The sequence below is a fragment of the Hakea prostrata genome, chromosome 9 (assembly GCF_041222555.1).
Source record: "Hakea prostrata isolate BN-2017 chromosome 9, UWA_Hpros_2, whole genome shotgun sequence".
Lineage (NCBI taxonomy): Eukaryota > Viridiplantae > Streptophyta > Magnoliopsida > Proteales > Proteaceae > Hakea > Hakea prostrata.
Genome location: NC_142608.1, coordinates 34,390,027 through 34,416,638, shown reverse-complemented (window position 1 = coordinate 34,416,638; position 26,612 = coordinate 34,390,027). Strand labels below are relative to the sequence as shown.

Sequence of the window (26,612 nt, the reverse complement as noted above, 5' to 3'; positions counted from 1 at the left end):
AATGAAGGGGATAAAAAAAATATATCAGAATATAATCCAAGTTCTGGGATCTTCCAAAAAAGGGGTAATAGGTGGGGAAGATCAATTCACATCAATACTTGATCTAACAGTATATTAATTGCAACAGTAAGTGGTTGCACACCAAGGAAAACTGAAAGAGAACTTCAGAAGAGAATACTTGAGAACAACACTGTTTTGATTAAAAAAGCTCTGATGCCATGTTGGAAAATTAACTTTAATGAACCAAAACAGTGCAATAACAAGAAGAACTGAGAAGAAGAAAAAAGAAAAAGAGAAGAGAAGAAGAGAAGAGAAGAAGAAAGGAGAAGAATTGATAGGAATCACATAAGCCTGCGATTCTAGCTTAGCACTCCTAGAATCGCAGCCTTTATAGATATAAATAGTCTAGATTACAACTTGAGAAACGAGTTATCTTGCCCTCTAAAAAAGGAAATAAAGAGTACAACTTATGGACATCATTTTCTAGTCTTCTTACTCCTAAAACCTGTCCAAAATAGAAAGTACTGAAGAAGGGAAGTTTTGAAATTAGTAACTAATAGAAAATAGAAACTATGCTTTCTAGAAACTACCAAAACTTGTGTAGCAAAATTCCTACATTAGAAAGAGTAGCATATCTGAAAAAGAAACAAGGAATAATGGCATAATACTGTTCACGTTACTGTTCACATGAACAGTAACAACCCAAACTTCAACAATAACCACACAATTTAAGGAATTAACTTTTACTAGAAGACTTAATCATCCACAAGGAATCTTTATTTAAAATAGATCCCCAATGACACCAGAACTCACATGACTGACTCAAATAGGGAACCAAGAACAGGTTTGAACCTCAGAAAATTAAAACAAATTTACCGGGAATAAAATAATCAACCAAATAAAAGGGGAAAATGACGAAACTTCCCCTACAGGGGTTCAGCTAGCCCCTAATTGCACCATCTTGGTTAGGCCTTGGGACCCAAACTAGGGTTTCTTCAGGGGGAGATTTTGTGCTTATATCACATTGGCTCCAATATACTTCCTCAGCCAATTCCCCCCTGCTTAGCTGAGTGTTGAGAGCTGCATCTCAACCCGGATGAGTTACTCAACATCCATTACTCTCCACAAGGAAAGATGGAAGTGCTGATCAAGTAGAAAGACTTGCCTCCCTATAAAAACACTTGCGGAGACCTTTAATGAAGTGCACCATCAGTCACCTGAATTTCACCTTGAGGACAAGGTGAAACTGATTTTCTTTTTCCCTTTTTTCCCTCTTTTTTTAATTTTTTTTTTTCAGGGGGGGGGCCGTGATGTCAAAAGTGTACACACGCAACAGATGGAGGGGCCACAGGGGATCATTCTTTGCTGGACAGGTGGACGGAACCAACTAAAGAGGCAGGGATGCAGAGACAGCTGGCAAGAACCATAAGGGAGCAGCCACACTCTTGCTGGAGAATTACAGAAGTCGTGGCCCACATGGAAAGCAACAGTTAGGATTATGTTGGGGGAGAGGGGAGGGAAAGGCAATTAATGAGTAAAGAAGGGGACAAGCGTGTTTGCAGTAGGTCAGCTGAGCTCTCCGGTAGAGGACAAGAAACAGAATATGGAGAAGTTGGTGAATGCCGTAATTCATAAGTAAGCAGCTACTATTGAATAAAGCATACATATTACCCTGTTCTAATCTCTATTCTTCTATTGTATTCCTCATTGTGCTGTGATTTGTATGTGAGTATTGCTGTCAAGTCATTGTGTAGAGATTGAGTTAAGCAGGATCATACAAGCTGCTATTTATAAATCATAAGAAGAGCCATGACCACAATGCCAACTTTTTCTAAAGAGTCCCAAACAAAATTTTAATTAACTTTAGATACAAGTACATTTAAATGCATTCGCACACTGTTTGTGGGCTAATGTAGGACACATCCAGAGCATCATGAAGTATAAAGAACTATTAATAGAAATTGTTGTTGAATCGCTACCTGCCTTACTCCAGCAACATGGGCAGGACCATCCAAAATAATCCCTAGTACCTTCAATCTCGTATGTCCATCAGCATCAGGAAGCTCCCTAAGGTTTATTCCAATCCCAGTCACATCATACTTAGCCATCTTGGAGAACTTTCAGCAATGATGAAAGCATAGTGGAAAGAAATCAGCAAATTCTTATCACTGGATCTAAACATTGATGCAAGTGCCTACAATTGATCGAAGTGAAAGGTTTCCTAAAGGATCGAGCATAAGCATGGCAATGTTAACATTAGCATGAAAAGTAAACAAAAAACTAATGTAAGAAGGATGGAGGACAATGAAATCTCTTAACATGATATCAACATGGAGTATCGAAAAACAAACACTCATGAATTAAATGCAGCAAACAGATCATAGGGTTTCAGGATCCTGTAACCAGCCCAAGAATTAAGAGAGGAGAAGAATAATGAAGAAAGAAGTGAAAGAGAAAAGAGAGCTCATGTGTGCGTTGACTTTGTTGTTTATAATATAAAATCAAATCTCGGTTTAGGAAAATTTTTCTAAATTGAGTTACAGCAAAAAGGAAAATTACATATTGCATAGAATCTCCCAAATGTACTGAAAAGGAAACTATCCTATGGAGATGATTACTTGTCAACCAAGCAATAAGAAAATTAGAAAGTGACCAAAATAGAAAGTAGCCAAAGTAGAAACCTATGCTAAAACAGAAAGTGAAATATCAATAAATAACTTAAAGGGAAGACCAGGACTGCCAAACCTAGATAACAGAACCAACTTGAGGGAAAGGAAACATACCACGAAAGACATTTGTTGGTTGGTTCGATTCTATGAATGGGTTTGGTTTATTTACTTAAGATTAATAATTCTTGTTGCCCAAGTAAGAGTCATTATGTAATATTGTTTTTTCCACTTCACTACAAATAAAGCGTCTTGAGATCACATTGATCCATTCTACTACAATCAACTTTCTCAACATGGCATCAGAGCCAAAAGTCGATTTGAGGGGGGGGAGGAAAGCAACAAAAGAAGGCAAAGGAGAATCTGTCTCTCTCTAAACCCACCACTATCGCCGTCGCTGCTCCCTGGACCCACCACAATCAACTACAATCAATCTTTCACCACGATCAACTACAATCAATCTTTCTTCCATTGCCAAGACCTGCAACCACCCATTCCGGCAATATTTCTTCCATCGCAACCTGCAACTAACCATTCCAGCAACCTCTCTCTCTCTCTTCCATCATTCCAGCAATACTTCTTCCATCACAACCTACAACTACCCATTCCAGCAACCTCTCTTCCACTGCAACTTGCAACTACAGCAACCTTTGTTCCATCACAACGTGCAACTACTCCCATTACTTGTTTCCTTCCCTTTTTTTGAATTGCCAGAACCTGCAAACTTTTTTTTTTTAAACCACCGAATGTGAAACAAGCCTGCAACCATCAAACCTGTCAAACCTGCAACCTGAAACACTATCGCCTCCACCATCAAACCCATACATTGATATCTCCTCATTTTATCTCTACACTCCATCGAAGTATTGAACCCAATATTACAATCGAACCCAACCTGCGGAGTTGCCTTCTTCCCTCTATTTTTTCTGTTTTCTCTACAGAAGAAGAACAGTAATAGCACCTTCTGAACCGAACTAGACACAGACCCAATCTGGACCTATCAAGCCCAATAGAAAACTTGAACCAGAACCAGATCCACTAAAAACAGAACCTGCAGCTTATGTCATTTAAAAAAAATGGTGTTCCTTATCCCATGAATCCCTAGACTAACTTGGGTGGTTAGGCTATTCAACTCTATGATGTTTCAGTTATTTTAAAAGGGTGAAGACTGAAGAACAGTAGGGATTTTTTTGAAACCATGGCAATCACTAATGGTACTACTGCTCCTACTGGCTTCAAACATTGACCTACTCTTCCTCCTGTTTCGATACAATTTGATGGGACAAATTGTTTGATTCAGTTCTGATCTGCATACCTGACTATTGCTGAAAGAGAACTTGTTGGACACATGACGGGCACCTTATCAAACCTAAAACCGCAGGTGCTTCACAGGATAAATGGATCTCGAATGACTCTCTTATCATGTCATTCTCATAAAAACCTACTAATCACTTTGGGATTTAACAGCAAAATAGAATAGACTTACAAGATAAAGCTGGTTTTAATGGTGTCAGTCACCCCCAACACCTCACAGTGCCCCTCAGCCTACAGCTGCCCAAACATTCACATAGCATTCGATGGCCTTTGCTCTCCCTTCTCCTCTATTTATAATCCCCCTCATATTAACCCCCTCACTCCCCCCCCCCCCCAATGTGGCATAATCTTGGGGTCCTTACTGACCCCTTAAAATTCACCTTGTCCTCAACATGAAAGAAAATTAAACGCTTGGTTTTCACATGCTTGCCACACAGCCAGGCCAATTCAGCAACATTCTCAGAGACACAACGGGAAACCCATTTCCAAGGATGTAATTTCAAACGCAAGTCCACTAGTGGACGGGGGGAAAATGGGTAAGAAAAGGGATAGATAGTAACCATAAATAAGTAGACTACTTGGTTCTGTTTGTGACCAGCGACAAACAATACCTATATTAAATGAACTATGGACTCCACAGGAGTCGGAGCAAACTATGCTATGCACAAACCCAATTTATTAGACAAAAGTTATCACAGGGCTTGATACGGCAGCCAAGTTGGTGTTCAATGCGTTGATCTCTCACCTTTGGTGGAACCATAATTTGAGAAGATGAACCTCCAAATCTAGATCCTTAGACATGATTTGGCAAACCATCTACTTTCATGTATCTTCTAGACTCCAGTATCTTCCCCATCCCCCAATTGTGGATTCCCCAAGGAATAGGACTATTGTCTCCTTGGGCTTAAGTTCTACCTTCTTCCCAAGCAGTAGACTGTGATTGCTCCCCCTCCCCCCCATTAGGGGCTTTTGGTTAATGATTATTCCATTCATCCAAAAAACAAAAGTATCACAGGGCTGCAAAGCCTACAATAATAAACTGCATTTAAGATCCTAACCATGGTATAAAATTTGGTCGAAATGTGCGAAATGAAACTCATGAGGTCCGAAAAAAATCCTCAGTTTCGACCGAAACTGTCAAAATTTCATCGAAACTTGTCGAAACCTCGAAACCTATCGAAACTTAGTTCAACCCAATTGGACCAGCTGGTTCATGAGGAAAAAAATTCCCAAATTTCGTGGGAAACTTGGGAAATTTCGTGCAAACTTGGGAAATTTCGTGAAAACCTAGGAAATTTCAAGGAAACCTCGGAAATTTCGTGGAAACTTGGGACTTTTTCCTGTAAATTTTGTAGCTTTCCCAAATTTTCAATTTTTTTGTTTATTGCATGTTTTCCCAAATACCATGAAAAATACTCCCTCCATCAGGACTTCCCTATCCAAAGTGCATATTACCTCAGGCTGGTTATCTTAAGCATGTTGATGACCAGACTCATAAAGTTACAGTTGTCGATTACCTTGACAACCATAGGCATAAAATGTCATGGGATGTCTATGTTCGTTGGTTGGAGGAGAGGATGTTACAAGCATAGTACTACTTAGCTCACAGGATGAATCCACTCTTGGCACTCCTCTTAGCACTAAGTTGTATTTTCCTTTTATTGTCAACTATTTTGAAGTTAGAAATCATATATTGAATGTTATGTGCTTAAGTAGTTAAGTTTATAATGTACTTTTCGGACAACTCTACATTGATGTTATGTACATTGAATGACATATCTACATTGATTTCTTTAGCAAAATACAACCAATGTGTTCTTTATACTCTAATTAGCTTAAATACAGAATCCCACCCCAAAATATTCTCTAAAACTTGTCGAAACTTGTACGAAAAAGTAAGTCCTCGGTTTCCTCGAAATTTTCCAAGTTTCCACCTAAGTTTCCCATTTCCCGGTCAAAACCTGAGTTTCCCTCAAATTTTTTACCATGATCCTAACTCAAGTAATTTAACAATAAGTCATAAGCTTTCAACAACCCAGCCTTTTTGGTTCATTAAATTTAAATCCTGTAAATATCCAAAATACCCTTCTCAGGGGAAAGAATGCACAGAGTGCTGACAATAGCATGGACTTTGATGCAGGAGCACCTCTCCATGATGACCCCCGTATGTGAGTTCTACATAAAGAGGGCATTCTACAAATAATTCCACAAACGACAACTAAAGCAGCCTTTCAGGTAGTATTAAAGTTAGGAGCAAGATAGTGGCTTACAGGCTTAAATTGTATCAGGGCCTTATTACTTGGGTTTCTAATGGTTCTAGCAGTCAACAACATGGTACAAATTTCAGTCGAAACCTGCGAAAATTTTTTGAAAAGTCGAAACGAAACGAAACACACGAGGACAGAAAAAAAGTCCTCAGTTTTGATCGAAACTTGTCGAAATTTCAAAACCTGTCGGAACCTGGTTCAACCCAGCTAGACCAGCTGGTTCATGAGAAAAAAAAATTCCCAAATTTCGTGGGAAACATGGAAAATTTCATGGAAACTTGGGAAATTTCGTGGAAACCTGGGACTTTTTCCTATAAATTTTGTAGTTTTCCCAAATTTTCAATTTTTTTGTTTATTTCATGTTTCCCCAAATACCACGACAAATACCCCCTCCATCAGGACTTCCCTATCCGAATTGCGTATTCCCTCAGGCTGGTTATCTTAAGCATGTTGATGACCAGACTCATAAAGTTACAGTCGTCAATTACCTTGACAACCATAGGCTTAAAATGTCATGGGATGTCTATGTTCGTTGGTTGGAGGAGAAGATGTTACAAGCATAGTACTACTCAACTCACAAGATGGATCCACTCTTGGCACTACTCTTGGCACTAAGTTGTACTTTCCTTTTATTGTCAGATATTTTGAAGTTAAAAACTATATATTGAATGTTATGTGCTTAAGTAGTTAAGTTTATAGTGTACTCTTCAGACAACTCTACATTGATGTTATGAACATTGAATGACATATTTACATTGATTTTTTTAGCAAAATCCAGCCAATGTGTTCTTTATACTCTAATTAGCTTAAATGCAAAGTCCCACCCTAAAATACTCCTTAAAACCTGTCGAAACTTCATGTCGAAACTTACACGAAAAAGTCCTAAGTTTCCTCGAAATTTCCCAGTTTCCCACCTAGGGTTCCCATTTTCACCTAGTCGAAACTTGAGTTTCCCTCAAATTTTTTCTATGGATGTAAACTGACCAATGGCGATTAACTTTTTATGATTTCCATTCTCCACTAACTTCTCAAATGAAAGAGTAGAGATGTCGCACTTCAGTTCCTCTCGAGCAAAATGCTAAAAACACCATAGATGGGAGCCAATCTGATGTCCAAGAGGCGCAATGCTGCCATTATCCAAATAAGGTCGCAAAGAAGACCAAGAAATGACACTTCAGAAGTTATACCTGCCTAAAATCCAGTGTTGAGGTAACCTATTTCCGCCAATGACTTCATGGCACAAGCAGTGATATAGTGCAGGTCCTCTAAATCAAGCACCAGACCACAAAAAGGAAAAAGAGATGGGATTCAATGCCAGACAAACCCCCAAGCAAATTGAGAAAAACATTCAGAAAAATCGAGGGAACGATGCCAAAAAGTGGTTTTCTCTGGCAGATTTTTTCAGTCCAAACATCGTTGGTGCAAGTCGCACCCCAGCAAATGTTACCATTGTTGGAAGCATGGCGCGACAGTTCGGCGAATTTCGACGAAACCGCCCTGAAACCCACCACCGAAATCGAATTTACAGAATATCGCCGGAAAATCAACGATTTCCGGCGATTTGGCGAAATACGGGCGATATTCACCGGAGACGATAAACAAAGTTTAAAACTGAACCTTCCGCTGGCCGAACTCGTCAGTCGTTAAGTGAAGAAGACAAAGAACAGAAGAAGATGAAGATAACTTATTAAATTTATTTTCATAGTTTTTGAGTCTCTGACTGAGTTACGGTTTTGGCTTTGAACCACACATGTGGCTCTTATATAACCATGGAATTTAAAATAAAATAAAATAAAAAAAAATAAAAAAAAATAAAAAAAAACTAAACCTAAACGGCTAAACATGAGTATAGATTTGACTAATTGACTTATTAAAGATTGTTTTATTATTTTTTTATTTTATACCTAACGTTTTGCAGGACGATGTCAGGTATTTATATTTTTTTAAACTTCATATTTGACGTTTTACAGGATTCAGTAAGTTATTTTATATTTTTTAAACCTTATTTTAACATGATGTAGTGACGTTTTATTTTAACCTGATTAATGTATCAGTCAGACGTTTTGTAGGAATATATATATATAACAAGATTTCACCAGTTCGCCTGGTTCGCCAGGTAGTGAACCAGCGAATCAAACCGAGATTTTGTTCCTTGGTTGGGAGAGCCAATCGATTGGAAGCCCGAGTTGTGTTGCATTGTATTTCAATCAAAGAAGGCTTCCACTCGCCGGTGTCGTTGCGTCTCCACCTAGGGTTGTTGCACAACCAACTACGAGGGCTTTCTCAAGAAGGAGGTAGAAGATGACACTCTCTCATGTTGGTTAGGTCGGACCTCCATTGCTACCGCCCCATTCTCGCCACCTCATTTTCCGTATGGGTTTTGAGAGATTGAAGACGATGGCTTCTCCCTTTTTTGGCTTGGTCGGAACGCTGGTTTGGTGAGTCTTTGGTTTGAACTGGGCCTTGGGTTGAGCCTTGGTCTATTTGTGTTATTTGGGACCCAAAGTAACAATGACAAAAAGTGGGTTTTAGGGTACAAAATAGGCCAAGCCTATGGTAGATGTTTTAAATGGGTGGGGTCCAAATACTTAAACCCATAGGTTGAAAGGGATTGGGTATCGGGTAAAAGGAATGGGTTAGGCTTAAGGTTAATAGAATGGATCGGGCCCTTAGTGTTGCTTTAGAATCGATTAAGCCTAACCACTAAGAAACTAAGGGTTAAGAAAAATGGGTTGGAGATTGGGTTAATGGAATCCGATGGCTGGGACTAATGGAATGGGTTAGGCCTAAGGTTTCTTAGGGAATTTGGCAATCCAATCTTTGTATTTGGTTCGCCTGGGCTTAAGTGGTCCTAGGAATTTAAAGCTCGAACTAAACCAACGAACAGATTGAGAGGCAGTTCGAACAAAAAACCCTCCTTCAAACTCTATTCTCCTTATTGACGAGCGGCAACCCTCTCCGCCGCCACTTAGAGCTTTCTGCCGATTGCTCCTGACCTCCTTCTATGCTTCTTCTCTTTGCCGCATCTCTATTTAACAGAAGGATACCGCATTTCCACTCAGGTCCAGTAGGTACCCTCACTCGAACCTCTCATCTTCTTTCTTCTCCATGTTAGGTGAAGTGCAACTTTCGTCGCCAACAGTACTCCGCTTTTCGAATGATGCTTTCTTTCGGCCTTCTTTATAGCTAATCCATACCATTTTTCAGCGTGCAACTTCAAATCAACTTCGCTAACGCTTGTTCATCCACAGCACTATGCTTGTCCAAAGCTGAGATGAAATCAATTTTTAAGGCCTCAGTGAAGCTCGCCCAATCCAGCTTCGGCCAGCATCTCACGTAGACCCAATATTACGCATCACCTCTCGCGTAGACCCAATCTTACGCATCACCTTCCAAATGTTCAAGAGCTACTGCAAGCCAATGTTATTGCTCAATCTAGTGTTTCCAGCGGAAAAACTCGACTTCAATCAACCATTCATGCGCCTTTCCTTCCCCAAACCAAGATAGTGCCATAACTCCTCCATGGGATTGTCACTGCTCTGATACCAATTGATAAGAACCTACCAATCACCTTGGAATTAAACAGCAAAAATGGAAGAGACTTACAAGATAAAGCTGGTTTTAGCGGTGCTAGTCACCCCCAACACCTCACAATGCCCCTCAGCCTACGGCTTCCCAAACATCACTCACATAACATTTGATGCCATTTCCTCTCCTTTTCCCTCTTTTTATAATCCCCCAATAGTCCAATACTAACCCCCTAGGTCCCCCCTCCACATGGCATAATCTTGGGGTCCTATCACATTCCTTTTGAATTCCATTAATCCAAATCCTATTCGTGAATACCTATTGCTTGATACTGCAACCCAAATCTGTAAGACTACTACAAAAACATATGGACAATTAGCATATGATGCACAAGTTTAAGAGCTACAAAAGAAGCTTTATGGGACTACCTAGAAGGAACTGACTGTAGCTCAGTACTATACTGAATTACGCTCTCGTTGACAAGAGTTAGATCACTATAGGGACTATCAACCCACGAATCCTAATGATGTGGTTGCCTATAGGAAGCAAGTAGATAAAATTCGGGTATATGACTTTTTAGCTGGTTTGAATGTGGAGTATAATCAAATCATGATACAAGTATTAAGTCGTTCTCACTTTCCTACACTAGAACAATCTTATGCTCTCATTTGGTGTGAGGAAAGCTGTTGTTTGGCCATTTTCCATGCCCCTATTGTGGAGAAATCAGCCCCTGCATCTGTTAGCACCAAATCTAATTCAACCAGGGGGATTGTCAAATGTGAGCACTGTCATAAACCATGTCATACCAAGGCCACTTGTTGGAAGCTATATGGGAAGACTGCTGATTTTGAGTAGAAAATGGCACAAAGAAGGGGAAAATCAAAGGCCAATCATTCTGACTTTCAGTGCAAGAATATTTGATTGAAGTCAGCAAGTAAGCTAATAATAAGAAAGTGCTATCATAAGTATACTGTTAGCAATAAGAGTGGGGCCCCTTCCCCTGTAGTAAAGGCGCTACTTAGCCCTACTAGCTTAGTCAAGAGAAAACCGGAGTTCAGGGCCTCTCGGCTCTCATGATCCAATCGGTCTAAAAGGGCACGGCGCGTTATGAGCCGGCGATCTTTGAAAATAGAAAAGAGCTTCGAATGGACTAAAGCAGGTAGGTAGACTTTCTCTCCGGGCCCGGCATCACATAGATGTCTAAATCCGAGTAGAGCTAACTATTCCCACAGCACCTTCTGCAAGCATTGGTTTTTTACATGAGGAATTAGCTACTCTGCGAGGTATTCTACAGTCTTCAACTACCTGTGCAACCTCTACTACTACTCCTTCCATTACCTATGCCAACTGTTATCTTGCTACATCAAGTAAAACTTGTACAAGCTTCCATATTTCTTTGGTTTCTACTCCTTAGATCATTGATACAGAGCCACAGATTGTATAACAGGTTCATCCTCTTTTTTCTTACATAATTCTCCAACCATTCAGCATGCTCCATCATTCTCTTTGTCTAAAGTTTTGCATGTTCCTTCCTTCTCTACTAACTTGCTTTCTAACAGTAGTCTTACACATGACTTGAATTGTAAAATGATTTTTTTTTTTTCATCTTATTGTGTCTTTCAAAATCTGGTAATGGGGAGGAGATTGGACATGGCAAACTAGACAATGGACTTTATCTGTTGGAGCCGATTGGAGGATCTATTTCTGCTCTGGCTACGTCTTCTCATCAAGTCCACTCGGTTATCAAACCTTCATCAATAGCATCATAGGAGATTTGGATTTCTACCTCATTGTAAAATGATTTTTTTTTTTTTTCCATCTTACTGTGTCTTTCAAAATCTGGTAATGGGGAGGAGATTGGACATGGTAAACTAGACAATGGACTTTATCTGTTGGAGCCGATTGGAGGATCTATTTCTGCTCTGGCTACATCTTCTCATCAAGTCCACTCGGTTATCAAACCTTCATCAATAGCATCATAGGCTAGGTCACCCTCTTCTAAGTACTCTTAAAAAAGTATTTCCTGATTTAATTTCTTCTTGTAATAAGGACGATTTTTTTTTGGAGCCTGCATTTTTGTGAAGCAGACTCATTCTACTTATTTACCTTCTCTTCATAATAGAAAATCTATTCAATATGTATTAATTCATATTAATGTCTAGGCCCTTACCGACTTGTGTTGATTACTAGCCATAGATACTTTCATTGATTCTCTCTCTCGTTCTACTCAGATTTATCTTTTAAAACGAAAATATGAGGTTTTCCGATATTTTCATATTATAATTAAAACTCAATTCAATGTCATTGTGAGTATATTGATGGTGAATTTCAAAGTTTCTCTCTCTGACTCAGGCATAACACACTAAACCAGTTGTGTTGATACAGCTACTCAAAATAAGATTGCCGAAAGAAAGAACCGGCATCTATTAGAGAAAGCTCGTTCTATATGATTGCTATGAATGTCCCTGACCAATATTTGAGTGATGCTATAATCATACCTCTTAACTTATGAATAAGACGGCCAGTAGGATACTTGGTTTCAAGTGTCCTAATGAGATTCTCTAAGGAGACTCTTCATTTGTTATTCCCCCAAAGGATTTTGGATGTGCGTATTATACCAAAATAACAACCCCACCAAAATAAGTTGACTCCCCACAACCAACGCTGCATCTTCTTAGGGTATTTTGCTATTCAGAAAGGGTACAAATGCTAGCATCCTCCTTTTAGAAGAACCATCGTTCCATGGATGTCATGCTTAATGAATCTTGTCCTCTGATGAAACCCTCTATTTAATTAACAAAATCAATAAGAAAACAGTAAAAATTAACAAGATAACACTAGTCTTGGTGCCAGTCACCCCCCCCCCACACCTCACGGTGTTCCCTCAGCCTACGGCTGCCCACAAGACTCTCCACAACATTCGATTCCCCCTCCTCTCTCTTTCCCCTCTATTTATTACCTCAACTAACCCTAACTCACCCTCATTCTCTCTCCTCCACATCCCTCATCCTAGGGTCCTAACAACTACCGGCCCCTCAAAAATCACCTTGTCCTCAAGGTGATGGAAAATTGGAGGTTGAGTTTGCACGCTCCACATGCTTGCCAAATAAACACCCTAGGTCAGCATCTTGACTGATAGCCTTCTTTGGCTTCCCATACTCTGGGTACCCTCGCACTTGTAAGCAGCCCATATGAAGAAAAAGAAAACCTTGAAAATTTGAGCTGATGGGCTGTACAATATCATGAAGTAGTGGCATTCCAATCAAATAATATATTGGTTTCCCATAACCCTTGAGTAGAAACAACTCTAGATCATCTATGCACTCCAGTAAAGCAACCTCAGAAGGGCTAAAAAGGCCCCAAGCTTGATCGGTTATGTCCAATAATGATGCCTCCTACACGCAAAGAAACCAGAGTGAAGCAGTAGCCTTTCTCGTGAAATTCAGCTGGTAGCGACTCACTAATGGGTAAGTAATTTCATCTAGGAGAGATTCCTTAAGTCTATCAACTGGAGACTTCTGATTTTTCTTGAATTTCTCGTGATTTTCGCAGCAATCAAGAAATCTCAACAATATGTCACTAGTACTAGTCTCACTGGTTACAGCAAAAGCACGATCCCTTCCTGCTCCAAGATTTCCGCTTCCATTAAACAGCCCAACTCCAAATGCCACAGCACTAGCAGAAGTCCAAGGAACCTGCACCCAGCCATTATACTCGTGGCCATCATCACAGTAATCCTTGTCTCTGGTGAAGGCACTCGCACGAGCAGTGTCATCGTCAACTTTGAGGCACAAAGCCAATGTCGTCAGGCTGAGAAAGGCCTTCTCCACCGCTGCCGTCGGTCTCTGGTGGTGCCGTTGCCCCAACCTGAAAAACCCCTCCGCAACTCCGATCTCACCGCCTGGTTTCTGCCTCGAGGCTGCAAGGTTGAAGACGATAAAATTTCCCTTTTTGGTCCAGTCAAGCTCTGGTTCTGTAAGTGTTTGGTTCGGTCGGGTTTGGGTCTGGTTGATTGACTGTTTTAGACAATTTTATGCCCAAAATGGAAATGAGAGGAAATGGGTTTTGGGTTAATGAAATGGGCCAGGCCCATGAGAGATAGTTAATGGGGTAAGGTCCAAATACTTAAAACCATGGGTTAAGATAAATGGGCTGGGTAATGGTTTGATCACTTTGATGGAAGGGGTTGGGTTTTGGGTCATGAAACTGTAATGGGCCCAAATTAATTCTTTTGAATGGGCTAGGTCTAAACACTTAAAATCATGGTTTAAGAAACATGGGTTGGATATTGGGTTAGTGAAATAAAATGAGCTGAGGACTAATGGTATGGGTTGGGCCCAAGGGGGTTTCTTGGGAAATCTGACGGCCCAATCTTTGAACTTGGTTTTCTTTGGGCCTAAGCTTGATACTTTGCATACCTGGGTTGGGCCGAATTGATAAGAATTTTGGCTCTTAATATGTGAACCAAACCCATGAACCGATTTGAATTGAGCCGAACCAACCCCAAAAACCCTAATATCCAATCGTCTTCTTCCCCATTTTCTGCAAACAAACCCCGTAGCCGCCTGAAGTCTTCCACCGTGTGCTCTTGTCTTCCCTCGATTCCTCTTCTTATTGCTGACCTTTGATCTAGCGGGAAGATTTATCGCTGCTGCTATTTTATTCCAGTAGGTGTTGATACCTGAAACTCTCCCTCTCTGCTTCTCTCTTCTCCATGTTCGGCGAGACTCATCGCCACCTGCTACAACTTTCACTGCCCCAATAATCGACTTTACAAGGTGGTTTTGCAAATCTTTTCCATAGAAAATTGACGCAGCTTCAACATGGGGAATCTTTGCATTCTTCCCATCACCGAAATCAGTAACTAGCGCCGTCTTGAAGTTCACCCAGGTATACTCCGGCCAATACCTCTCGTACACACAATCCAAAGCATCTCCCTCCAAGTGTTGGAGAGCTATGCCTAACTGTCGGTCATCCTCAATGTTGCATTCCCAGCAAAACAACAGGATCTCAAGAAGCCAACTCTGCACATCTTTTGTGCCTGAAAACAGCGGCAATACCATCGCTTCTCCCCCTGGAATTGAACTGCTCTGATACCAGTTGATGAAACCCTCTATTTAATTAACAAAATCAATAAGAAAACAGTAAAAATTAACAAGATAACACTGGTCTTGGTGCCAGTCACCCCCCCACACCTCACGGTGTTCCCTCAACCTACGGCTGCCCATGGCTACCCACAAGACTCTCCAAAACATTCGATTCCCCCTCCTCTCTCTTTCCCCTCTATTTATTACCTCAACTAAACCTAACTCACCCTCATTCTCTCTCTCTCCTCCACATCCCTCATCCTAGGGTCCTAACATCCTCACTATACACATTTTCAGGGGAAGAGTCCTAGAGGAGAGGTGTTTTTTCCAACCCTGCACTATCCTACCACCCATATAAACACACACATCACCACACTTACAGGCCCTCGAAGAGATTCCTAACCAAGGGAGCATTTGGCCAGCATACCAGAGGACTCTATGTCTCCCCCTTATTTGTTTGAACCTTATAAGGATCCTAGTCAAGGGGAGACCACCCTTGTGAGACACACTATTGAGGTCTTCCAAAACAAAAATGACTAAAATAAGGAGGTGCAAACGTATTAGAGAAAGAACTACAATCGGCCCAAGCAGGTGGAAAAAGTTAGCATGATGCCACTTCAATCTTCTACTCCAAAATCAGGTTCTAGTGTTCTCCCTGAGGTATCTAATTTTGATTTCCCTACTACTATTAGAAAAAGGAGTTAGATCATGTACTCAGCATCCCATAGTGATGTAACCCCGGAATTTAGGGTCAGATTTTTAAAATCTTCTAAAGTTGGTCCAGTACTCAATTAGGGTTTATAAGTGTTTTGGCCAGGCTTTTTAGGGTATTTAGGTTTTGTTTGGGATGGAGAAAGGGTTACAGTTGCTGGTTTTTTAATTCAGAACTGTTCCCTATCCTATTCCTTCAAATAGAAGAGGTTCTAGCTGTAAGAAATTGAAAAATTCAGTTTTCTGCAAATATGGAATTTCTGCAACTTCAAGGAAGAAGATGAAAGTGCAGGGATTTAGAACTTAAGGTAACTATACTGTATTTGCAGAACTAAGGATGGGCATGTGTTCCTAAGGCTTGTGCTATCCTAGTGAACCTAAACGAGGGCTAAAAGGGGCTGGGGATGATGCAGTCCCAGATGGGGTAGGACCCAGAACTGTGGGGAAGAAGAAGAGATTGGGAGAAGGTGGTAGGGCTTGGGGTGGGGAATGGCTGAAGGTGCAGGGGAGGGTTAGAAGGTGACTAAACTTGCTCGTGAGTTAAGGGATTTGCTGGAATCTGCAGATGAAAGCTTGAAGTGGCTGCTGATGATCACAAGACTGAAGACTAATAGCACTTAAACCCAGCTGCAGGGTATCCCCAGGATTCCGACAACTTCCCAAGTCACTTCTCAAACTCAATTCGATTCATTAATCAAGACTGAAGTTTACTGGACTAAGCTATATATAGCCACAACTGATTTGGACTCAAATAAGGATTCCATTACCTATTTAGGATCCAACACTACTTAATTAGAACTTGAGTAAAATAAGACCACTACTTAAGATAAGGTTTCTAATTTTAGAGAACCCTATCATAAACAAATCACATTCAAAAACAAATACCAACTTCACTTAACTACTCAAGACTCCAAATTAGAAAATAATTACAAATAAAATTACTTTAAGGTAGGGTTCCTAAAATTAGGGAACCCTATTCTAACAACTCAACACTAACTTGAATGGACTGTAACCCCTAAAACGCCAAAACAAAAAAAAAAAAAAAAAAAAAACCCCCAACCTTTTATTTTTAAATAATAAAAAAATACCCTTTGGGCCCCCCAAATGGGTTGTTTTAAAATTAAAAAAAATGGCTGTGTTTTTTTTGTTGTGGGGGGGTGGGTGGGGGGCCGCCGGGGGGGGGTGGGGGGGGGGGGGGGGGGGGGGGGGGGGGGGGGGGGAAGTAGGCAAGGGTTCCCGCGCCGTGGACGAGTGCGGGTAAAGAAGCTAGTCCATAAGCATAAGCGTAGGATTAGATTGGCATCTTGGAACATAGGATCTCTAACTGGTAAGAGCTTAGAATTGATAGATGTTATGAGGAGAAGAAGGATTAATGTAGCTTGCATTCAAGAGACTAGATGGAGGGGTAAAAAAGCCAAAGAGTTGGATGACTTTAAACTTTGGTATACTGGGGAGAAAACAAATAAAAATGGAGTGGGTATAATAGTGGATAAAGATTTAAAAAATGATGTGGTGGATGTTAAAAGAGTGGGTGATAGGATTATTGCTATCAAGCTTGTAATGGAGAAAGAGTTCGTAGAATATAATTTGTGCATATGCACCTCAAGTAGGACTAGATGAAAGTCTAAAGCTAGAATTTTGGGAAAATATGGGTGGATTACTGCAAGGAATTCGTCAAGGAGAAAAGATTATCATAGGAGGTGATTTAAATGGACATATTGGAAAAGATCAAAGAGGATATGAGAGTGTTCATGGAGGTTATGGTTTTGGAGAAAGGAATGACGAGGGGATTTCAATTTTGGATTTTGCTACTGCTTTTGATCTATCTATTATAAATACTTACTTCAAAAAGAGAGATGAGCATTTAATTACTTTCAAAAGTGGACAGCATAGAAGCCAAATAGATTTCTTCCTAACTAGAAGGACTGATAGATTGTTGTGCAAGGATTGCAAGGTGATACCGGGGGAAAGCTTAACCGCACAACATAGACTTGTGGTCTTGGATATGTGCTTAGTCCCAAGAACATATAAAAGGTCCAAGGTAAACTATCCCGAATAAGATGGTGGAATTTGAAAGGAGAGTACTCTAAATCCTTCGTTAATGAAGTAGTCAAACAAGGAAAATGGGATTTTAAAGGGGATACCAATGCAATGTGGAATGAGATGGCTATGTGTATTAAGAAAGTGGCTAAAGATGTTCTAGGTGAATCAAAAGGAAAGATCCATTCTTATAGAGAGACGTGGTGGTGGGATAGTGAGGTTCAAGCTGCCATTAGGAATAAAAAAGCTAGTTTTAAGACATGGCAAAGAACTAAGGATGTTGAGGATCTTCAAAGGTATAGGTTAGATAGAAATGAAGCTAAGAAAATTGCGGGAAAAGCAAGGGAAAGGAAGTATGAAGAGTTATACAATAAGTTGGGCACAAAGGAAGGGGAAAAATCTATTTATAAGATAGCTAAGATGAGGGATAGGAAGAGTAGAGATCTTGACCATGTTAGATGTATTAAAAATGGAGATGGTAAAGTATTAGTTTGTGAGGAGGATATTAAGAAAAGATGGGAAACCTATTTCTCTAGTTTACTAAATGAGCATTCTTCAAGCACTTATGGTTCGGACGATTACACTTTTCACCAAGGCACCGGTGTCCGAACTTATATTCGTAGAATTTCGATGTCCGAAGTAAAAGAAGCTTTAAGGAGGATGAAACTCGGCAAGACACAAGGTCCCGATGAAATCCCAATTGAAGTATGGAAGAGCTTAGGAACCCATGGACTAGTTTGGTTGACTAAGTTGTTTAATAAGATTATGAGCACGGGGAAAATGCCGATGATTGGAGGAGAAGTGTTGTGGTTCCAATTTACAAAAATAAAGGAGATATTCAAAGTTGTAATAACTATAGAGGCATTAAATTGATGAGCCATACGATGAAATTATGGGAGAGAATAATTGAAACCCGGTTGAGACACTTAACTATAGTTACGGAGAACCAATTTGGGTTTATGCCGGGAAGATCTACAACGGAGGCTATTTACTTAATTAGGAGACTTATGGAAAGGTATAGAGAATGTAGGAAAGACCTTCATATGGTATTTATTGATCTAGAAAAAGCTTATGATAGAGTCCCTAGAGCGTTAATTTGGCAAGTACTAGAGAAAAGAAGTGTTGCAAGTAAATATGTAGATATAGTTAAGGATATGTATGATGGTTCGGTGACTAGTGTTAGAACAAGTGGGGGGACAAAGTAATGAATTCCGATAACAGTTGGGCTACATCAAGGGTCAACTTTAAGCCCATATCTATTTGCACTGGTAATGGATGAATTAACCAAAGACATTCAAGATGAGGCCCCCCGGTGTATGCTTTTGCGGATGATATTGTGTTGATTGATGAGACCCAAGTGGGGATTAATACCAAATTAGAATCATGGAGAGTAGCTTTGGAATCAAAAGGCTTTAAACTTAGTAGATCGAAGACAGTAATATCTAGTTTGTAACTTTAGTCATGATCGGGCAGATGATGAAGTGGTGATACTTGACGATAAAGAGATTCCTCGTAGTGATTGTTTTAGGTACCTAGGTTCAATCATAAGTAAAAGAGGTGATTTAGAAGATGAGGTTTCCCAAAGAATTAAAATAGGGTGGATGAAGTGGAGAGGTGCATCCGGGGTCTTATGTGATCGGCGTATTCCATTAAAGCTTAAAGGAAAATTTTATAGGACCGTTGTCCGACCAGCTATGATGTACGGTGCAGAGTGTTGGGTGTTAAGAAGAATCATATAGATAAACTCAAGGTAGCAGAAATGAGGATGCTAAGGTGGATGAGTGGCAAAACTAGGATGGATAAGATAAGAAACGATCATATTAGAGTTGGTCCTGGGAGTTGCTCCTATAAGTGATAAGCTTAGAGAAAGTCGTTTGAGGTGGCACGGCCACGTTCAACGGAGACCTATAAATGCTCCCTGCTCGGAGAAGTGATATAATCCATATTGAAGGAACTAGAAGAGCTAGGGGTAGACCTAAGATAACCTTAGGAGAAGTGGTGAGAAAGGATATGTATAGCTTAGGCCTTGTATCTAGCATGGCCTTGAACAGAACCGATTGGAGGGCAAGAATCCATGTAGCCGACCCCATTTAGTTGGGAAAAGGCTTATTGTTGTTGTTGTTGTTGTTGTTGTTTAGGGGCACCTTTGGGGGGGTTTTTTTTGCCTTTTGGGGGGGGGGCCCCCGGGGAAACAAAAAAAACGAAAAATTTTTCCCTATTTTTTTTTGGGGCTAACCCCGGGGTGGTTTTCCCCCTCTTTTATTTCGCCTCCAATTGGGGGGGGGGGGGGGGGGGGGGGGGGGGGAAAAAGGGGGGAAGGGGGGGGGGGGGGGGAGGGGGGGGAAGGAAGGAAGAGGGGGGGGGGGGGGGGGAAAAAAAGAGGGGGGGGGGGTGGGGGGGTGTGGTGGGGGTGAGGTAGGGGGGGGGGGGGGAGGAGGGGGGGAGTATGGTTGGTGAGGGGTTTACCTAGACCTATGGAATAAATTATCAAAAAACCTTTGCCCCTATTGCAAAACTGAATATTGTTAGAGTTCTACTATCGGTGGCTATGAACAAAGACTGGAACTTGCACCAACTAGATGTGAAGAATGTCTTCTTACATAGGAGTTGGAAGAAAAAGTTTATATGGAGATCCTACATCGCTTCGTTGATGACAATATTGGATGAAAAGTTAGTCGGCTCAAGATGTCTATTTATGGATTGAAACAATCTCTTAGATGTTGGTTTGGACGCCTCCAGAAATCAGTGACCTCTATTGGATACAAGCAAAGTAATGTTGATCATACATTGTTTATCAAGAAGTCATGTATCAAGACCACTCTTCTCATTGTTTATGCAGACGATATTGTCATCACAAGGAATGATGCTGAGGAAATTCTGAGGCTAAAGGACTTTCTTAGCAAAGAGTTTGAAATTAAAGACCCAGGGAAACTACAATATTTTCTAAGAATTGTGGTGGCCCGATCAAAGATGGGTATATACCTATCTGAGAGGAAGTATGTTCTAGAGGAGATAAACTTAAGGAGAAAGAGGGAGAACTAGTGGACAAAGGATGGTAGGGAAGCTTATGCACTTGTCCCAAGCCATGCCTGACATTGCATATGCCATAGGGCTAGTGGGCCAATTCATGCATGATCCATATTTAGCTCATACGAGAGCCATTACCAGAATGCTGCAGTATTTAAAGGGAAACCCTAGAAAGGGAATACTTTTATCACCCACTGGTGATCTAAATGTAGAAGCCTATGTTGATGCAGATTAGGCTAGGTCTCTACACAGGAAGTCTATTTCAGGTAATTGTACCTTTGTTAGAGGTAACCTACTTACTTTGAGGAGTAAGAAACAGAATGTGGTAGCCTTATCTAGTACAAAAGTTGAATACAGAGCTATAATTCGTGAAGTGTGTGAGCTACTATGGCTGAAAGTTCTACTAGAAGACATTAGAATTCAAGTCTGAAGCTCTATAGTATTTTATTGTGACAACAAGTCTGCAATTAATATTACCAATAATCATGTGCAACATGATCGAACCAAGAACATTGAAATTGATGGATTTTTTTGTCAGGGGAAAGATGGAAGAAGGGCTGATTGGTATGCCTTTTATGAGATATGGAGACCAAGTGGCTGATATTTTCACCAAGGGCTTGAAGGAAGGAGATTTCCTCTCTACTGTAGGCAAGTTGGGCATGACTAACATCTATGCCTCAACTTGAGGGGGAGTGTTGGTTGGTTTGGTTCTATTAGTGGGATTGGTTTATCTACTTAGACTAATATTTCTTGTTGCCCAAGTAAGGGTCATTATGTAATATTGTATTTTTCACTTCATTATAAATAAAGGGGCTTGGGATCACATTGATCCATTAAGCATTCTACCACAATCGACTTTGTTAACAACATTACATAACAAACTTAAACAGTTGAACAACAAATGATGTGGATATCGTCAAGGAAGGTATGTCATCCCTATGGCAAAAATATTCTTTTTGGAATACTCTCCTATAAGTCTGAACTGGTATGAAATTTATTGCATATCAAATGTCTTGAATTTCTATGTATCCACAATTTTAGGGTTAGGGATGTGTGATTATCTCCATAAAATTAGGTTTACCCCAGAATCCTTTCCTTGTGAACCAAGAAAAAAGGAACCAAACTTGGGATCTGGAGATTTTCAACAAACATCTGGATAAGTAATTAAGAAGAAAATAAAGTTAGGGTTATAAGAAATCAATATGGATTGGTTTTGAGATTCCCAAAATTACCCCAGAGTTGCGAGGAAAGCCTGTGGTTGGGTATTGGGTGGGTTAGAGATGGTTTGAGAGAAGAAATGAGCTGTTATGGCTATAGAACTGATCGTGTGTAGGTTTCTTGGGATCTTGGTTGGATTTTTGGATCTTGCCTCTCTTTCTTTTCTTTCTCTCTCTCTCTTTTCTGTCTTTCTTTCTCTTGTTTCTTCCTTCTTTCTTTCTTTCTTTTCTTTTGTTTCTCTTCATGCTGCCGCAAGATCCAAGAAGGGGGGGAGGGGCACAAGGTTAGGAAGCGTCGGGGAGGGGTTCTAGGGGTGCCGCAAGGGTGGAAATGTGTTTATGGGGTTGTAGAAGGGGTGGAGAAGGGTTCTTGGTAGTTTGTGATGGGAGAAGAAGTGAAAGGAGAGGCTGCACTTACTGACTTAGGGCTTGGCTGTTGCCACAAGCCTTTCTTTTTTTTTTTTTTTTTTTTTTCCTGCTGCTGGAAATGGAAAAACCTTGCTGAAAATAGGAGATGAAGACCTTCAATACCACTTTGGCCCTCACAAGAAAACCAGGACTTGATTTCCCTCAAGATTCTAATTCTTTGTATTCAATTAACGTGCTTTACAATGAAGTAGGGTGGGCTATATATAGCATTACAATTGGAGTGAAAAGTCTTAGACTCAATCTTGGAAACCTAACTTGACCCAACTAGGGAATCCTTAATAAACTAGGATCCCCCTTACAACTTAATAAATAACAACCACAAACAAAAGATAGCAACTTGCAAGATAAAAGCCAATTATCCAAAAAAGAATCTTAATTTAAAATTGATTCCAATTGGGAGTCCATCTCTGACTAGGGCTCTCAAGACTAACTCAAAAGAAATAAGATTAGACATGGAGTCAAGATAAAATAAAGAAAACTATTAGATTAAAATACTAACCAAAAGAAGAGGGAAAATGACCAAAATGCTCCTGGTAGGGTTCAGCCAGCCCACTAGGTATGCCAATTTGGCTTGGGTGTAGGGCCCAAATTGCTGGTTCAGCTAGGGGGATGGGGCCTGCTTACATCACATTCTCTTGTGAAATGTTATGAGGAACGATACAAGAGTATTACTCTAACTATTTCTTACATGATTAGTTCAAACTTTCGGAGTTTTAGACACCTTTTAAGCAGTCTACAAAGAACATGCTTGAACATGACCAAATATAAAGAACACATAAAGAAATGAGGTCACCCAGCCCTTCTTTTGGTTGGTGATGCTGGTGGTGTTATCATGTTCCTTTTCAATAAAGTCTGGTTTTTTATGGAAAACAAAACAGTAAATGAATTAGAATTTGTAACAAACTATTGAGGAACTTTACCTGTGAAGGAGAAATAAACCGTGTATAAGGATCACCTAAGCTGGCCAGCATCCGTCGGATGATATCATGAGCTTTAGACCTCGTCTGGATTGAGCTACTAGTAAGATCTTCCTTCTTTTGCTGAAGATGGAAAGAAAAACATTCAGAATTTGTCCATCTCTACACAATCAACAATGTATTAGTGTAAGACAAAATCAAACAGAGGTAATAACAATGAAAAGATATAACAAAAGCCACAAGATAGGTTACTTTTTCTTTTTTCTTTTTTTTTTTAAATATATCATTGGCATTCTTAATGTTGAGGAGCTGCAAAATCCATAGAGAAGAGTACTCGCTTTGTCCTTTTAAACCTAATGATATGTTTGTGGAAAATAAGTAATAAGGTTTGATAGTCAACCATCTCTAGAAAACTCACTTCATCTCTCTAAGAGCCACCCCTTAGCAAATTTTCCATCACAGTTTGAATTGACCCAACAACAACAACATCAAGCCTTTTGCCAACTAAATTGGTTTGGATACATGGATCTTTGCCTTCCAATCAGTTCTACTTTTGGATTGATCAAATTACTTAAACCTCCACATAGCCAGGAACAACATTTGGAGTTTCCTTAATTTCATCCAAGAGATACCATAGCCAAAATTGCAAGAATTGCTGTGTATTGTAAAATGTTGGTCTCGATAAGATCTTGAAGAACTGGGCCTCATTCATTTGAGGCCATATCAATAAGTTTTGATATTTTTTGTTAACTAACATGGAAAGGAAAGGAGAAGGAACAAACAAAAACGAGGATTAATGATTTCCAATTCACGTTCACTGTCCGTTAGCATAATGCTTGCATTAAACAGAGAAGGGCAACATTATGAACACGAACGCATGATTCAGCATTTGAAATAAATAGGGTGGTGGAGAGCAACACAGTCGCAATCCCCCAAAAATCTGTAGACCAAGTCTCTTAAGACCAATAGGTGGACATAAGCATATAGACACATAAGGTTAGAATATAAAAGGTTAATACAAACCAATATTACAGAAACAAAAGGTTAGAATATAAATGGTTAATACAAACAAATATTACAGAAACAAAATGACTTGCATTCTTCAACCTGGTTACTCGTTACTTTGGGGAATTTGTCAACAGTCGTTCAATGTAAGATTCACACAAACAGTCTTGATCTGACCAATCTGAGATGAAAAGCAAAAATCAAATCCGTTTGACCACATAACAAATATTCTCCTGAAGTTTATAACTTTCAGTGTACATGTTACCCGCTCGTTCAAATTGTGAACCCAGCAAATCAGGACAAAGCTAGGGCATTCCAACTCTAATCAAACAAAGCTGGAAAAGGTTCAAACCTGTGAATTGCATTGTATAACAAAGCTTCTATATTGACCTAACAGAATAACCGCACCACAGGCAATAACATTAAGGGCTAAGTGGGTACAGTACCATCCATCGTTCAGGGGACCAACGATGCTTCCCAGTATCAAGGAAGCTATCATTGACAATCTCCCAAGCTTCCTCCACAATTGCTTCATTAGTAACCAACTCTGGAGCTATTTCAACCATCTGGTCTTGCTCTTCTTCCCGACAATACTCGGAAGAAGGTGGTGATTGGATTTGAAGCGACGAAGACTCATTAGCATATGTAAATGGAGCAGAAAAGAGCAACCCAAATGAGACAGCACCTGTAAACGCATGGAGTATTACTTTCTGGGGCCATTTCAAGTTGAGATGATTAGAAAAGCTGGGCTCGGGGTTAAAACAGAGAGATTTTGGAGAAATATGACTGGGAATGATAGCCGTTGTTCCGACGGGAATGGAGCATGAGCAGCCGAATGCTACCCTCATCCTATAATTTCTTGGCGCTAGTTTGTTTGCAGGATGAAGTGGGAGCAAACGCCTTCTTCGTTTGTAAGTCGGGATCGGTTCAGTTTTTTTTTTTTTTTTTTTTTTTTTTTTTTTTTTTTTCAAGTATAAATCTATATGAGCTGAGCAAATCTATATTATCATACTATTATTATTATTATTACTATTTATATCAATATTACGTACTTTCATAATTTCATTTGTTGGAAATAAAATTGTTCTTTCGGATAAAATAAAAATAAAAAAATTGGGTAGACGCTTTGGGATAAAATTATTCATTCATTAATTTTTTAACAAATCTAAGAAGAATTTTGTTGGACTAAATTCTCCTAAAAGACTTATCATGCATTTATTAGAAATAAGGCATTTTAATTTTTGAAGGGATAAAGTTGTTAATCAAAAGTTACTTCATAATTTAATTGACAACACTAAGTATACCTCTCTTCTTTTTTTCAATTTTTTTTTTTTTGGTAAAAAAAGGGAGAGGAAATAGGCCAAACCGTCTTGTTTGCCAAAGACACGGCCATACGAGCAAGAGACAAATTGTCTGTCTCAACAAGCACCTCGCAAAAACCACCATCACAGCTAACAAACCTTTTAAGACAGCGATAGCTTCGCCCACCAAAACTGATATAGACTGACATGGGATTGACAGAGCCAGTAGGGGGGCACCACTATAATCACGAACAATGCAACCACAACCCCCACAAGATTCTTTGGAAAGCCAAGAAAAATCATAGTTCAATTTCAGCTGACCAACAGGAGGGAAAGTCCAATATTAACATCTCAGTCTAGTTGCAGAAGGCATTGGAGAATTCTTGATTTGAGCATTAGTAAACTCTGCATGAGCCTTCAGAACTTTTTCTACAACTATACTATACCTGGGTCCCAATTATTTCCCTTAAAAATCAATTCATTGCGTGCAAGCTAGATGGACCAACAAACCATAAATGCCAAACCCAACAAATCCTCCTCTACTGAACGATTAGAGAGAGTAAGTAATCGCCACCCATTAAGGAGGTCTGGTAAGTTTGCTAGTTGATTGCCCCTAATAACTGCATCCAAATTACATCCAAACCAGATAGCTCTCGCATATGGACAATTAAAAAGCATATGATCAGTTGTTTCACAATCACACCCACATCTTTTACACCCAGGGTCCACCATGATTTGTCGCCTCAAAAGATTATTTGCAGTAGGGATACCTTGATTTGCTACTTTCCAAATGAAAGCTTTAACCTTTGGTAGGCATTTACTTTTCCATATGGTCATCCATCCCTGGGAATGAATTTGTGTCCAATAATGATGTCTGGATGATGATGCTTCAAGACTCATTTGGTCATCTCTCTGATTGGACAAAAGATGATAAGAGCTTTTAACTGAGAAGTGACTATTCTTCGATCCACCCCATATTAATTTATCCCTAGAAAAGAATCTCCTTAATCTGATATTCAAAATAGCCTGCACTTCTCTTGGAGAAAATAATTGATTAAGTAGACCATGATTCCAGGTAGGTTCTCCATTATTTATCAGATCTG

At 39.9% G+C, this 26,612-nt stretch overlaps 1 protein-coding gene across 2 annotated transcripts in view; it reads right to left on the bottom strand.

Moving 5' to 3' along the window:
• LOC149005151 (carboxyl-terminal-processing peptidase 1, chloroplastic-like) overlaps window positions 1–25,122 on the bottom strand; it is a 56,161-nt gene extending 31,039 nt beyond the window's left edge. For both annotated transcript variants that reach the window (XM_089168144.1, XM_089168145.1), the window contains exons 1-3: window positions 24,655–25,122; window positions 23,207–23,326; window positions 1,980–2,117 (exon numbers count right to left, since the gene is read on the bottom strand). In XM_089168144.1, coding sequence (XP_089024270.1) covers window positions 1,980–2,117; window positions 23,207–23,326; window positions 24,655–25,056 — 660 coding nt within the window. In that variant the 5' untranslated portion in view covers window positions 25,057–25,122. The remainder of the gene's footprint in view (window positions 1–1,979; window positions 2,118–23,206; window positions 23,327–24,654) is intronic.
• Window positions 25,123–26,612: the final 1,490 nt, after the last annotated feature.